This window comes from Mustelus asterias, chromosome 21 (assembly GCF_964213995.1).
Source record: "Mustelus asterias chromosome 21, sMusAst1.hap1.1, whole genome shotgun sequence".
Lineage (NCBI taxonomy): Eukaryota > Metazoa > Chordata > Chondrichthyes > Carcharhiniformes > Triakidae > Mustelus > Mustelus asterias.
Genome location: NC_135821.1, coordinates 66,774,675 through 66,789,604, shown reverse-complemented (window position 1 = coordinate 66,789,604; position 14,930 = coordinate 66,774,675). Strand labels below are relative to the sequence as shown.

Below are 14,930 nucleotides of genomic sequence, written 5' to 3'. Positions count from 1 at the left end.
CGCGTGTGTGGAGGGGGGCGCGCGCGTGTGTGGAGGGGGGCGCGCGCGTGTGTGGAGGGGGCGCGCGCGTGTGTGGAGGGGGGCGCGCGCGTGTGTGGAGGGGGGCGCGCGCGTGTGTGGAGGGGGGCGCGCGCGTGTGTGGAGGGGGGCGCGCGCGTGTGTGGAGGGGGGCGCGCGCGTGTGTGGAGGGGGGCGCGCGCGTGTGTGGAGGGGGGCGCGCGCGTGTGTGGAGGGGGGCACGCGCATGTGTGGAGGGGGGCGCGCGCACGTGTGTGTGTGGAGGGGGGAGCGCGCGCGCGCGTGTGTGGAGGGGGCGCCGCGCGCGTGTGTGGATGGGGGCGCGCGCGCGTGTGTGGAGGGGGGCGCGCGCGCGTGTGTGTGTGGAGGGGGGCGCGCGCGCGTGTGTGTGGGGAGGGGGGCGCGCGCGCGTGTGTGTGGGGAGGGGGGCACGCGCGCGTGTGTGTGTGGGGAGGGGGCGCGCGCGTGTGTGTGTGGGGAGGGGGGCGCGCGCGTGTGTGTGTGGGGAGGGGGGCGCGCGCGCGTGTGTGTGTGGGGAGGGGGGCGCGCGCGTGTGTGTGTGGGGAGGGGGGCGCGCGTGTGTGTGTGGGGAGGGGGGAGGAGGGAATGCCACAGGATCAGACATGGGGGAATCCCACTAAGAGCCTTTGGAGTTGGACATGATCCCCAACACCCCTGGAGGGAGTGCGAGGGCAGTGAACCAACTGCTTCAGATAAAACTCCGCGAGATGTGAAATAAAAGAGTGGGTGGAAAGACTGTCCCTTCTTCAGCTTCATGGGGGAGGAACCCCCAGAAACAACAATTACTTTAAAAAGTACAAGGGGAGGAAGGGCGCAGTATCTCCTGTCCCAAATCAGTGACTGATTTGTTTCTAGATTTTGGAAGTAAGATGGGAATGATCTTGCCGCACCAAGGATCAGTCTGTCGTTGCTCCTGTTAATTGTATTTGGAGAAATCCGTGTAAATGACGCAGGCTTTTTAATCCCAGGGCGATTAAGGATGAAAGATTCCCCTGCCAATTTCCCCATATCCTCTGCTTATGTTACCGCATTAGACCCCACCCTCCTGTGGAGATTTCCGCCATCAGAAAATCTGCTTAGAATCCAAAGCAAAGTACAAGGTTGTGCTCCTGAACCTGCAGCAGTTAAACCGGTGTCTAAAATAATCTCTAATCATCTTGTTTAAAAACAAAGGTTGAATATAACAGGCCTGAATGAAGAATGCTGCCCCTCTGAGTGCCAGAAGTGTGTTCGATGTCAGAATGAAACTGGATTATTACAACAGAGGATTCTATCCTAACTGAGAATCTTAGCAGTTTTACGTCTCCCGCTCCCCACCCCTCCACTCCACACCCCTCCACTCCACACCCCTCCACTCCACACCCCTCCACTCCACACCCCTCCACTCCACACCCCTCCACTCCACACATGCACACACACAACCTCTGCCTCATGTTGCATTACGCTACGATGCATGTCACCTATCTGCTAACGTTTCGCCCAAGTGGCTATTCTTCATTGGTGATTGTTGGCAGGTTATTTGGCAGGGTGGCACAGTGCTGCCTCACTGCGCCAGGGACCCGGGTTCAATTCCCGGTTTGGGTCATTGCCTGTGCGGAGACTGCCCGTTCTCCCCGTGTCTGCATGGGTTTCCTCCGGGTGCTCCGATTTCTTCCCACAGTCCAAAAGGCGTGCTGAATAGGTGCATTGGCTCGGTGTACCCGAACAGGCACAGGACTGTGGCGATTAGGGGATTTTCACAGTAACTTCATTGTGACACTAATTTTTAAAAAAATTAAATAATATAAACCGTAGAAACTAGAAGCAACAGTAGGCCATTCAGCCCCTCGAGCCTGCTCCGCCATTCATTTTGATCATGGCTGATCATAATCAGTATCCTGATACTGCCTCCGCCCCCTACATCCCTTCCCTTTAGCCCCAGGAGCGATATCTAATTTTTTCTTGAAATCTCACATTTTGGCCTCAACCACTTTTCGTGGTGGTGAATTCTACAAAGGAGGGCATTCCCATTCACATCTGGCATCTACAATTGTATAGCCAGAATGAGCAGAAATCCTTGCGATATCCCCCTGTCTGTCTCCCCTTTGCCCCCCCTCACTGTTTCTCCCCCCCCCCCCCCCTTGCCCCCTCTCTAATATAATTTGCACCTTGTTACCTCCTTTCACTGATCAGCATTTGTCAATCTCCCAAAAACTAGACAGGCTGCATAAGTGGAATCAAGGACTTTCTGCTCTGTGTAACTCGGTATAAACACACAATGTGGTGCTGAAAATTCTCCTTTTGGAGAATGTCCAGTACTGTGTGGAATCTCTTGATTCAGATCATTGTGGAATTCAGTGAATAGTTGTTTGATCTTTTATGTCACGTCTTGCCATGTTAATGATGGGATGAGTTTATAATGTGATTTCATCACGGAATGATTTACTAATTACGAGGAAGTGTGTGGACACGAGCACGTATCAATAATCTACAGTACTTAATGCATTAGCTGAGACCACCGAACTCAACACGCACCTGGACGCTTCACTCATTCGGTTCAACTCGGTGTTGGCAAAATCCAGTAGAGTTAATTTTTTAAAAACTTGTTATTGACAATTATTCCATTGAGAATGTCCTGTGTTTCTTAAAGTAAGTAAGCGTTTTAACAACACCAGGTTAAAGTGTTGTTGAAACGCTTACTGTGTTTACCCCAGTCCAACGCCGGCATCTCCACATCATTTCTTAAAGTAAAACAGGTAAGGGCGGCACAGTGGTTAACACTGCTGTATCTCAGCGCCTGGGAACCAAGTTCAATTCCCCAGTTGGGTCATTGTCTGTGCGGAGTCTGCACATTCTCCCTGTGTCTGCGTGGGTTTCCTCCCACAGTCTGAAAGACGTGCGGGTTAGATGGATTGTCCATGCTAACTTCTCCCTCAGTGTATCCGAACAGGCGCCGGAGTGTGGCGACTAGGGGATTTTCACAATAACATCATTGCAGTGTGAATGTAAGCCTATTTGTGACACTAATATATAAACTTATATCATAGGCACAGGAGTTATTTTGGGGGACACAGGCTCAAACCGGGCATTTTAAGTATAATATATGTCTGAGCTGATAGAATGTGGAGTTAATAGCTGTCACAGATTCAAACTGACACCTGAACTGGTATCAACCATTTTGTATATTGTCTTAAGTTTATTTATTAGTGTCACAAGCAGGCTTACATTCACACTGCAATGATGTTATTGTGAAAATCCCCTAGTCGCCACACTCCGGCGCCTGTTCGGGTACACTGAGGGAGAAGTTAGCACAGCCAATCCACCTAACCAGCTCGTCTTTCAGGCTGTGGAAGAAAACCGGAGCACCCGGAGGAAGCCCACGCAGACACGGGGCGGATGCGCAGATTCAGCACAGACAGTGACCCGAGCCGGAATTGAAACCGGGTCCCTGGCACTGTGAGGGATCAGTGCTAACCACTGCCACCATGCCACCCCAATCACTGTGCCACCCCCGAGTAAACGGGATGACAACTCAACCCAGAAAGTGATGGCTTGTGTTCTTTTTTTAAAACTTATTTTGTTCTTTTCTTTCAGAGGGAAGTGAGAAAGAATCTATCAGTCTGCAATAAGCTATGCTATGCTATTGGTGGAGCACCCTATCAGATAACAGGATGTGCCATTGGATTCTTCCTACAGATTTACCTGTTGGATGTAGCACAGGTAAACATTGCAGATTCAGTAATATTGATTGATAAATATTGATAATTAGTAATATTCCGTTATATTGATCTGCATGTTTTTATCCAAGCATTAGTTCAGGTTAATGATTTCTGGCTGAAACAAGAAGTGTGAAGTAAAATAATGAATGTTCGTGTTTCTAGTGAAATCACAGAAATCACAGAAACCCTACAGTACAGAAAGAGGCCATTCGGCCCATCGAGTCTGCACCGACCACAATCCCACCCAGGCCCTACCCTCATATTCCTACATATTTACCCACTAATCCCTCTAACCTACGCATCTCAGGACACTAGGGGCAATTTTAGCATGGCCAATCAACCTAACCCGCACATCTTTGGACAGTGGAAGGAAACCGGAGCACCCGGAGGAAACCCACGCAGACACGAGGAGAATGTGCAAACTCCACACAGACAGTGACCCAAGCCGGGAATCGAACCCAGGTCCCTGGAGCTGTGAAGCAGCAGTGCTAACCACTGTGCTACCGTGCCACCCATAGTATCGGTTATCAGTACGAGACAGATCATTGGTGATTTTACCTCAAACACCTAACGGATTTTATTGATCGTTAGGATTTGCAAATCTTATGCATGGAATTCCCCACAGGTTTGAGCCAATACTGTGCTTACTACCCTGAATGCTGCCATCCCTGTGTCGCAGAACTGAAGTCTGTGCAAATCAGTCGTTGCAATCCTGTCATTTAGTTACTGTGCAAAATGTTTTTATTTTAGAACTGATACATCACTCCATTCTCATAGTTGAAGTTATTTCTGCACGAGGTGAGGGGGTGGAGGGGGGGAGTATTTCACTAAGTCAGCAATAATCAAGCTCCCGCATACATAATATGTATTAAATACTACCGCCACTGTCCTCCCTCCATTCCCATCTGCAAAGCAAACAGTAATTATGTCATTTGATGAAGTATGTGCTCGATTTAATCCACAGTTGGTTTGTAGCTGGAGAATAGTAAGGGTGTTACAGGCGGCCTCAGAGTCTGGGTTAACAAGAGAGAAATTGAGGTTCCTGCCTTTTTTCTGGTTCATGGTGCTGGCTGGGCCAGCACTTATTATGATGTGGAGATGCCGGCGTTGGACTGGGGTGAACACAGTAAGAGTTTTAACAACACCAGGTTAAAGTCCAACAGGTTTATTTGGTAGCAAATACCATTAGCTTTCCACTCCATCTGACGAAGGAGCGGCGCTCCGAAAGCTAATGGCATTTGCTACCAAATAAACCTGTTGGACTTTAACCTGGTGTTGTTAAAACTCTTACCAGCATTTATTACCCATCCCTGAGGGAGTTGCGAGTCAACCACATTGCTGTGAGTCTGGAGTCACATGTAGGGTAGGCCAGACCAGATAAGGATGGCAGATTTCCTTCCCTAAAGGACATTAGTAAGCCAGATGGGTTTTTACAACAATCAACAATGGTTTCATGGTCATCAGTAGATTCTTAATTCCAGATTTTTTTTTTAATGAATTCAAATTCCAACATCTGCCTTGGTGGGATTCGAACCCGGGACCCCAGATCCTTAGCTGAGCGTCTAGATTGATAGTCACATTAATCTAACACTACAAGGCCATAAGGGTAAATTGGAGTATCCGCGAGTTCTGAGTGCCAGGGAGTGCCAAGTATGACCGATGGGAGCGACTGAGGTTGGTGTTCTGGTGTCATTGCTGCCAGGTCCTTGAGAGTCCAGACTCCAGAGTTGACCTTCTGCATCCAATCCCTTCTGAGGGTGATCATTCAGGATCTCCTGCACCTCCCGCCACCCCTGTCTGTTCCCACCCCACTGGGCCATGGCATCCCTCCTCCTGTCCAACTGCGCCAATAATGCCACCACATATTTCCTTCCCTAAATCAGATGGGTTTTTTTAACGATAATCGACTATGGGTTTCATGGTTATCGTTATCCAGATTTTTATTGAATTCAGATTTCACCATGGTGGGATTTGAACCCGGGTCCCCAGACCTCTCTGGATTATGAGTCCAGTGACAGTACCACTACGCCACCGCCACTCCTGATCACTAGCCAAGAATCTCTGCTGGGAGTGAATATGTGTTGCAGCTCAACCAGAAACAGGATCAGACTGGGCTGCAAGGCTTCTATTAGCGGCAACACACATTTTCAAGGCTCACGCAAATGGGGTTCCAGAATACACTCAGCAGTAAGAGACCAGTACCTCAGCGCGGAGTTAATTCCATTGGGAGAAGGGAAAATATTGGTGAGGAGGCACAGTGGTTAGCACTGCTGCCTCACAGAGCCAGGGATCCGGGTTCAATTCCGGCCTCGGGTCACTGTCTGTGCCAAGTTTGCACATTCTCCCCGAGTCTGCGTGGGTTTCCTGCGGTGCTCCGGTTTCCTCCCACAATCCAAAGACGTGCGGGTTAGGTGGACTGGGCAGGCTAAATTGCCCCTTAGTGTCAGGGGGACTAGTGGGGTTACGGGGATAGGGGCTGGCTGGAATTGACCACCTTCTGCACTGTAGGAATTCTATGAGGTGAAAAATAAGTAAGCAAGCTTGTCAGCCAATTTCACCTCACTAGGACCATAAGTTAACCCATGCATTGAATTCCACAGATAACATTGAGCCTCTACATACCAACATTTGTACTGAACAGTGCAGCACATTTATCTCCTCCAGTAGGCCCGTTTACTATTATACCCCACCAATGAGTTATTTGATTCTGCTCAGCCGTGTGTCCACCTTTTCTTACAACTACAGCTTCATCCATCATCCGCATCCTTCATCCTCTTCATTGGCCGAGCCTGGGACGCCGTCACTGACCCATCTGTTGGTTTTCTCATAAGCAGAAGTAGATGGACAAGATTCGGGAGACTGTTGCCATGGTAAGAAGGTTTTTGTGATTGAGAGTTTCACATTGTGTCTTATTGATGCGAATCAGCAGGGTGTGGAAGAACCTTTATCTGCGCAAAGTTATTCACTAAATGCAAAGCGAGGGACCGTACGAGGTTGCGTCTGCATTTTATTTTGCACGAACCCTGCATTTCTTATTTAATGTTGCCTTGCTGTTCACATTTCAATGCAGTTTGCAATGTTCAGGTTTCAATGCAGATTGTAATGTTATGCCATAAATGTGGCAGCCTGGACTCGAGTCCCATTCTTACAAATGTCTGGGAACTGACAAAAGCGTTGACTATCAGGGGTTTACCTTCAGTGTTTCGGCTCTGACTGACAATAATGGAACTACTGTTGCAATCACGGAATGTCTCCCAATAGTGAGACGATGTTTGCAGCAAGAATCTCTGTAAATAGAACTGATTTAAAGTGTCTTATTTTGCTGGTGTGTGACTAAGGTCATTGACCACACAACTAAATCCATAGACTTGTTACTTTGATTTTGGTCCCTGTATTGGGAATGTGCCAAGTCTCGCAGCACTCCTGAGCTCACAATGGAAAGGGTGCGATTTGAATTGGGTGTTTTAAGAGTTCGAAAGGTCTGTTTTTGCAAACTCACGGAATTTGCCACTTACCAAGGAGTTCTGATAACAGCCCCCACTCAGACTACCAATGCGACTGCTACCAGACAAATTTTGACCTCTTTGTGACCCTGCCCCAGATCTCAATGAAGGATCTTTTAGCTATTTGGAGCAAATTTTCTGTGCCAATAGAACACGAGGCAGACTTTGATGTCGGAGAATGATAGTGGCACACTGACACACACCAAATGCAGGGGGGGAGGGAGGAACCATTTCAAGCCCAAAAATAAAATATTTAAAGAATTGTGAGAGGCTTCCTTCTGAAGACCATTGACCTCCTCCCAGGGATCGATCTCACTTCTCTCAATCAATCAGGTGGGTGAGAATAGACTGAAGACGGGAATGTCTAGTGAAATTCTCAGAGTGGATCAGCAATCGGGGTGGCACGGTGGCACAGCAGTTAGCACCGCTGCCTGTGATCAAGAAGGCAAATGGGATGTTGGCCTATATCGCGAGGGGGATAGAATATAAAAGCAGGGATGTCTTGATGCACTTGTACAGGGCATTGGTGAGGCCGCAGCTGGAATACTGTGTGCAGTATTGGTCCCCTTATATGAGGAAGGATATATTGGCATTGAAGGGAGTGCAGAGAAGGTTCACCAGGTTGATACCGGAGATGAGGGGTTTGGATTATGAGGAGAGGCTGAGGAGATTGGGTTTGTACTCGTTGGAGTTTAGAAGGATGAGGGGGGATCTTATGGAGACTTATAAGATAATGCGGGGGCTGGATAGGGTGGAGGCGGAGAGATTCTTTCCACTTAGTAAGGAAGTTAAAACTAGAGGACACAGCCTCAAAATAAAGGGGGGTCGGTTTAAGACAGAGTTGAGGAGGAACTTCTTCTCCCAGAGGGTGGTGAATCTCTGGAATTCTCTGCCCACTGAGGTGGTGGAGGCTACCTCGCTGAATATGTTTAAAGCGCGGATGGATGGATTCCTGATCGGTAAGGGAATTAAGGGTTATGGGGATCAGGCGGGTAAGTGGTACTGATCCACGTCAGATCAGCCATGATCTTATTGAATGGCGGGGCAGGCTCGAGGGGCTAGATGGCCTACTCCTGCTCCTATTTCTTATGTTCTTATGTTCTCACAGTGCCAAGGACCCGGGTTCGATCCCGGCCTCAGGTCACGTGTCTGCGAGGGTTTTCTCCGGGTGCTCCGGTTTCCTCCCACAGTCCGGGTTAAGTTGATTGGCCATGCTAAATTGACCCTAGTGTCAGGGGATTAACAGGGTAAATATGTGGGGTTATGGCAATGGGGCTGGGTGGGTTTGTGGTCGGTACAGACTCGATGGGCTGAATGGCATCTTTCTGCACTGTAGGGATTCTGTGATTCTCTGATTCAATATTGCAAGAAATGTTCCAAACTGTTGTTCCAACATGGGTGGGTCTGTCCCCAGATCAGAATTCCAACTTGATTTAATAGTTCAGAAACATGACTGTTCTGGTTTCCTTTGAATATGTGTTACAACTGTGCTGATATCACGCCCCCTCGCCCACCATCCCAGAGGAAACGTTGCAACATTTCTACCGTAACATTTCTAAAATCAGAATGCTGGCGTCGTAGTCTCACAAAAACAAAGCTTTCTCTCATTTCTGATGTTTGATCATCTCTCTTCTGAGAAGATGCCAGGATTACTAGTCAGCATGTGGGTGTTGCAAATCTTCCTGTCCATCCTTATTCTATTTTTGTAACTGTAATAGCGTAAATTTTTCCTCCCTTTGTTCTAATCTTGAGGTCACTCTGTTAAAGTGCGGTTGAATTCTGAGCAGATGCAATTCAATTGTACGGTTAATCTTAAAGGGGTGATAGACTTCAGGCATCGTCAACAGCCTTGGTCATGGAGCCAATGTCCTATCACCCTTTTGATAAATTGAAATGCGCTTCTCAGCCTTTTGGCTGAGATCAAGCCCAAGATCGGGTGCAGTGCCCTATCTTATCGGCTTGGATCTTGTGTGTCTCCCTTGCCGGAACCTTGAATTGGATGGAATTTGGTTTTTGGAGCAAGGAATGGATTCGGGTCTGCCTGCTCCACTCTGAGCATTGGTTTGTTACTTTGAGAATTTTCCAAAAGATGCCAAATCGGCAAGTAACCTCCTGGTGCTTAATGCAATCATCATATCTCACTACTAATCTGGTGATGGGAGTGGTGTGAGGTGTTAAAGAGCCAAAATACTTCCTATTCATATCATAGAACCTCTACAGTGCAGAAGGAGGCCATTTGGCTCATTGAACCTGCAACGACAATCATCCCATGTATTTACCCTGCTAATCCCCCGACATTAAGGGACAATTAACATGGCCAATCAACCTAATCCGTACATTTTTGGGAATGTGGGAGGAAACCCACGCAGACACGGGGCAAATGTGCAAACTCCACATAGACCCGAGGTTGGAATTGAACCCAGGTCCCTGGCACTGTGAGACATCAGTGCTAACCACTGTGCCACCATGACGCTCAGCTCCTAGTTTGCACTAAGTCCCATTCACACATTGCTCTTTGTACCCACTGACTTACATTGGCTTAGTCCAGCAATGCCTCAAATTTAAAATTCCCCCGTCTGTGTTCAAATCCCTCCCTCCATGGCCTGGCCCCCGCTGACCTGTATGTTCAATCATCGAATCCCTACAGTGCAGAAAGAGACCATTCAGCCCATCGAGTCTGTACCGACCACAATCCCACCCAGGCCCTATTCCCGTAACCCCACCCTGCTAGTCCCCCTGACACTAGGGTCAATCAACCTAAACCGCACATCTTTGGACTGTGGGTGGAAACCGGAGCACCCGGAGGAAACCCACACAGACACGGGGAGAATGTGCAAACTCCACAGAGTGACCCGAGGCCGGAATTGAACCCGGATCCCTGGCGCTGTGAGGCAGCAGTGCTAACCACTGTGCCACCATGCCGCTCAAGGCGTTCAAGGCACGATGTGACTGCTAGTTCTACTTGTTGAAATCTGATTGAGTAAAATTACTGTTGGGAGAGGGGAAAAAAAAGTATTTTCTTGAAGCTTGAGGTACAACATAAACTAGAATGGAAGATTAGTCCATGAAAGCGAGCTGCAACATCCTAAAAGGAAGGACTTTGGGAAACAGTCCCAAGCTCTGTTTCCCAATCCTGGAGGAAAAACCTAGTCCAATATGTTTGTCAGCAATAAAAAGAGTTTATAGTATCTTTCTTAGTAAAGTTGGCATGTGCTCAGGCTGAGGACTAGGTAAACACACTTTTACAAATTCTCTCTGAAAGCTGATGGTGACGAGGAGTAAAACAAAAAGCATCGTGCCAGAATATTCATGTGGTTATTTGCTCTGCCTGATTTCCTGCTCAATTAGCATTGCTGTAGGAAAACTTCATCTGCAGAACTGCCAGTGGAGCATTGGCACATTCGACAACAGGATCTAGTTCCTGGCACACATTTGTTGTCCACCAGTCACATGGTCCAGTTCTGTTGCCTCTAATGTGGCCTCTTCCCTGGAATCGAACTCGAGCTAGACTCCCTTTGGAATAAATTGGCAACCGAAGCTTTAGATTGGCGTGCCTGTGCCTCATCTCTTGCAGCTCAATGTGAAGCTTACTCGATGGTTCCCTTGGCAAGGCAAACCAGCGGCAGTTTCACAGCAGTAAATAACTCCGCTCAATCCCACCAAACTATTAAAACTCTGCTCAGATCCACACAAGCTTTGTGGGACTGTGAACATTTTTAGTCGCTTGTATACAGTGGGCACAATAAATGCATCATATTGGAGCCAACAGGCACCCAGTCCAGAATTGTATTTGGCGACCTATTGATGGGAACCGCAATGATAAAACGTCTACGGGAGATTTAACCTTTAACTAGGGACTGGAGAGGCTTTGACCATTTCTTTGAGGCATCGTTGCTGAGGTTTCTACAATCAGGTCGGAGCAGAAGAGTCACCAATAACCTGATACTCCAATTAAACAAGTCCCTGCCTCTACCTCCACATCCCCCACACCCCAGAGCTTCTGCTGGACATTGTGTGAGATGAGCATTCATGTACCTATAACGAGCTGACCCCGTGGTCCACAATGTTGGCATTCTGTTCGACCTCCCATCAGGTTCATTGCTACCTTCTCCGATCACCAGACCTTTGCTCCATTCTATCCTTACCTCATTACCTCACAACCGAGACTCCTTACTTATTCTAATGTTCTCAAAGCTGCCTTCTCTCTCTGCCCCAACCCCACCCTTTGCCTAATTCAGGACTCGGACCTGATTATAAGATCAGCAACCAGAGTCTCATTTAGAGCTATTGTTTGAGAATCTCTGGCCATTAATCCAGCTGCTGTACTTTCTGTTTCTCTGTCTCTTGAAGCCATCACCCGGACCTCCCTGTTGGAGATCACTGAGTTCTCTCAAGCCTCCTCTCAGTCACTCTGTTTCAAAACCACGCTGCCTTGTCATCTTTTGTTCCGCTTCTCAAAACCTTGTAAACGTCGTCCATCTGAAGGTGCCTTTGGCTTTCCACCGAAATCCGTCCACTTTCCTGCTTGATGTTTGTTCTTCTGCCAAAGCGTTTTGAGAGTTCTGCTATGTGAGGAGTGCCTCAGAAATGTGACTTGCAGAGAAACATAGAAACGAGAAGCAGGAGTAGACCATTCAGCCCTCTGAGCCTGCTCCGCCATTATTTTTGATCATGGCTGATCATCAATATCCTTCTCTCCCCCCCCCCCCCCCCAATCCCTTTAGCCCCAAGAGCTATATCTAATTTTTTCTTAAAATCACCATGTTTTGGCCTCAACTACTTTCTGTGGTGGTGAATTCCATACATGCACCACTCTCTGGGTGAAGAAATTTCTCCAAACCTCAGTCCTCAAAGGTTTACCCCTTATCCTCAAACTATGACCCCGAGTTCTGGACTCCCCCACCATTAGAAACATACAACACAACATAAATGCAAGGAAGATTGTGGTAGAGAGTTTGGAATTGCTTTTGATGACATTCTTGATTGTGGACTGGAAAGTTCTCTTAGTTGGGATTGACTCTTCAAAGAACAAAGAAAATTACAGCACAGGAACAGGCCCTTCAGCCCTCCAAGCCTGCACCGACCATGCTGCCCGACTGAACTAAAACCCCCTACCTTTCCAGGGACCATATCCCTCCATTCCTATCCTATTCATGTATTTGTCAAGACGCCCCTTAAAACTCACTGTCATATCTGCTTTCACTACCTCCCCCGGCAGTGAGTTTAAGGCTCCCACCACCCTCTGTGTAAAAAAACTTGCCTCATACATCTCCTTTAAACCTTGCCCGTCGTACCTTAAACCTATGCCTCCTAGTAATTGACTCTTCCACCCTGGGAAAAAGCTTCTGACTATCCACTCTGTCCACACCCCTCCATAATCTTGTAAACTTCTATCAGGTCGCCCCTCAACCACCGTCATTCCAGTGAGAACAAACCAAGTTTCTCCAACCTCTCCTCATAGCTAATGCCCTCCATACCAGGCAACATCCTGGTAAATCTTTTCTGTACTCTTTCCAAAGCCTCCACATCCTTCTGGTAGTGTGGCGACCAGAATTGAACACTATATTCCAAGTGCGGCCTCACTAAGGTTCTATAAAGCTGCAACATGACTTGCCAATTTTTAAACTCAATGCCCCAGCCGATGAAGGCAAGCATGCCGTATGCCTTCTTGACTACCTTCTCCATCTGCATTGCCACTTTCAGTGACCTGTGTACCTGCGCACCCAGATCCCTCTGCCTATCAATCCTCTTAAAGGTTCTTGCCAAAGCTTGCCTTTTTCAATCTTTGGCGCAGCAGCCTCGAAGGGAACAATGCGTCACTAAACTTCACCCTCAGGGACACTATTCTGCACACATTATGATCTCTAATTTGACTTGAGCATGATAGTTAAGAGCAAACTGTTATCCAATTTTAAGAGACCACGCAACAGTTTGAAAGATTTATATCTTGGAAGGAAATGCCATGGTTTATCTGAAATTGCAGGAAACTGTTTGATATGGGAAAAGTAACTGAAACCTTGCCAGAAATTCTGAACAGATCCTTCATATGCCAGCCCTACTTTTCAAACAGAACAGGCCCAATCTAGTTAACTTGTCCTAGAATTATGCTGAAATCAATGTTTTTATTTGCATTTTGGTTCTTGTATCCATTGTAGAATTTGGATCTGTTGAAATAAAACGCTGTTTCAGTTTGCTGTTGGATGCTCAGTATTACCAATACCTGCTTGCATTTAAATGCTGGAAGATCTGTTTCATTCAGTAACTTCCCACGTCTCTCCTAAAAGCCACGATTTTATATTTTATGTGCAGCCCTTTGAAGAGCAGCACTCTAGCAGAGCTCTGCAATCGCTGTGCGTAGCTCTCTACTATTACCGGAGGTTGGTGCCATCTTCCTTTGTCATGAAAAGGTGAATCGACCAATATGTCCTTGTGAGATGCACATAATGTAAGCCCCCAGTGTTACTGCGTCTCTGTGGTTCCCCCACTTTCTATTCACAAGTGGAACTGACTGCATTCAGACAAGGTTAAAAATGGTTTAAGTTGCTTCCAAACAAGTGTTGGATATGGAAATCCCCTTCCCCCCCCCCCCCCGCCCTCCCCTCTCGGGGACGAAGTAGAAATGGTCGAGAGCTTCAAATTTTTAGGTGTCCAGATCACCAACAACCTGTCCTGGTCCCCCCCCACCCATGCTGACACTATAGTTAAGAAAGCCCACCAATGCCTCTACTTTCTCAGAAGACTAAAGAAATTTGGCATGTCAGCTACGACTCTCACCAACTTCTACAGATGCACCAGAGAAAGCATTCTTTCTTGTATCACAGCTTGGTATGGCTCCTGTTCTGCCCAAAACCGCAAGAAACTACAAAAGGTTGTGAATATAGCCCAAACCATCACGCAAACCAGCCTCCCATCCATTGACTGTCTACACTTCCTGCTGCCTCAGCAAAGCAGCCAGCATAATTAAGGACCCCACGCACCCCGGACATTCTCTCTTCCACCTTCTTCCATTGGGAAAAAGGTACAAAAGTCTGAGGTCAGGTACCAACCGACTCAAGAACAGCTTCTTCCCTGCTGCTGTCAGACTTTCGAATTAAGTCGATCTTTCTCTACACCCGAGCTATGACTGTAACACTACATTCTGCACTCTCTCGTTTCCTTCTCTATGAGTGGCATGCTCTGTCTGTATAGCACGCAAGAAACAATACTTTTCACTGTATGCTAATACATGTGACAATAAAGTAAATAAAAAGTTTTGTTCCTTCCTTCCTTAGACCTAGATAGGTTCCTGCAGCTAGCGACAGGTGAGGCAGGTGAACCAGGTACTTCGGTCAATTTCTCTAGCTTCTTTCTGTTGAAACAGGAGCCTGTCTCGCTGGAACAGCACCCAGTCTGCATCCAGCATGGCTGGCCAAGGGTCTCTCCAGCTCTTATTCATAGAATCCCTACATGCAGGAGGAGGCCATTCAGCCCATCGAGTCTGCACCGACTCTCTGACAGAGTTTCTTACCCAGGCCCTATCCCCATAACCCCACATATTTACCATGGTTGATCCATCTCACCTATACATCTTTGGGCACGAAGGGGCAATTTCACATAACCTGCACATCTTTGGACTGTGGGAGGAATCCGGAGCACCCGGAGGAAACCCACGCAGACACGGGGAGAAAGTACAAACTCCAATCTGGATTAC

The 14,930-nt window shown here is 47.7% G+C and overlaps 1 protein-coding gene across 1 annotated transcript in view; it reads left to right on the top strand.

The window, feature by feature from the left end:
• Positions 1–14,930, top strand: part of mfsd2ab (MFSD2 lysolipid transporter A, lysophospholipid b) — a 71,543-nt gene that overhangs the window by 1,078 nt on the left and 55,535 nt on the right. Inside the window, exons 2-3 of the mRNA XM_078238086.1 lie at positions 3,613–3,738; positions 6,483–6,607. Of these exons, the coding sequence (XP_078094212.1) occupies positions 3,613–3,738; positions 6,483–6,607 (251 nt within the window). The remainder of the gene's footprint in view (positions 1–3,612; positions 3,739–6,482; positions 6,608–14,930) is intronic.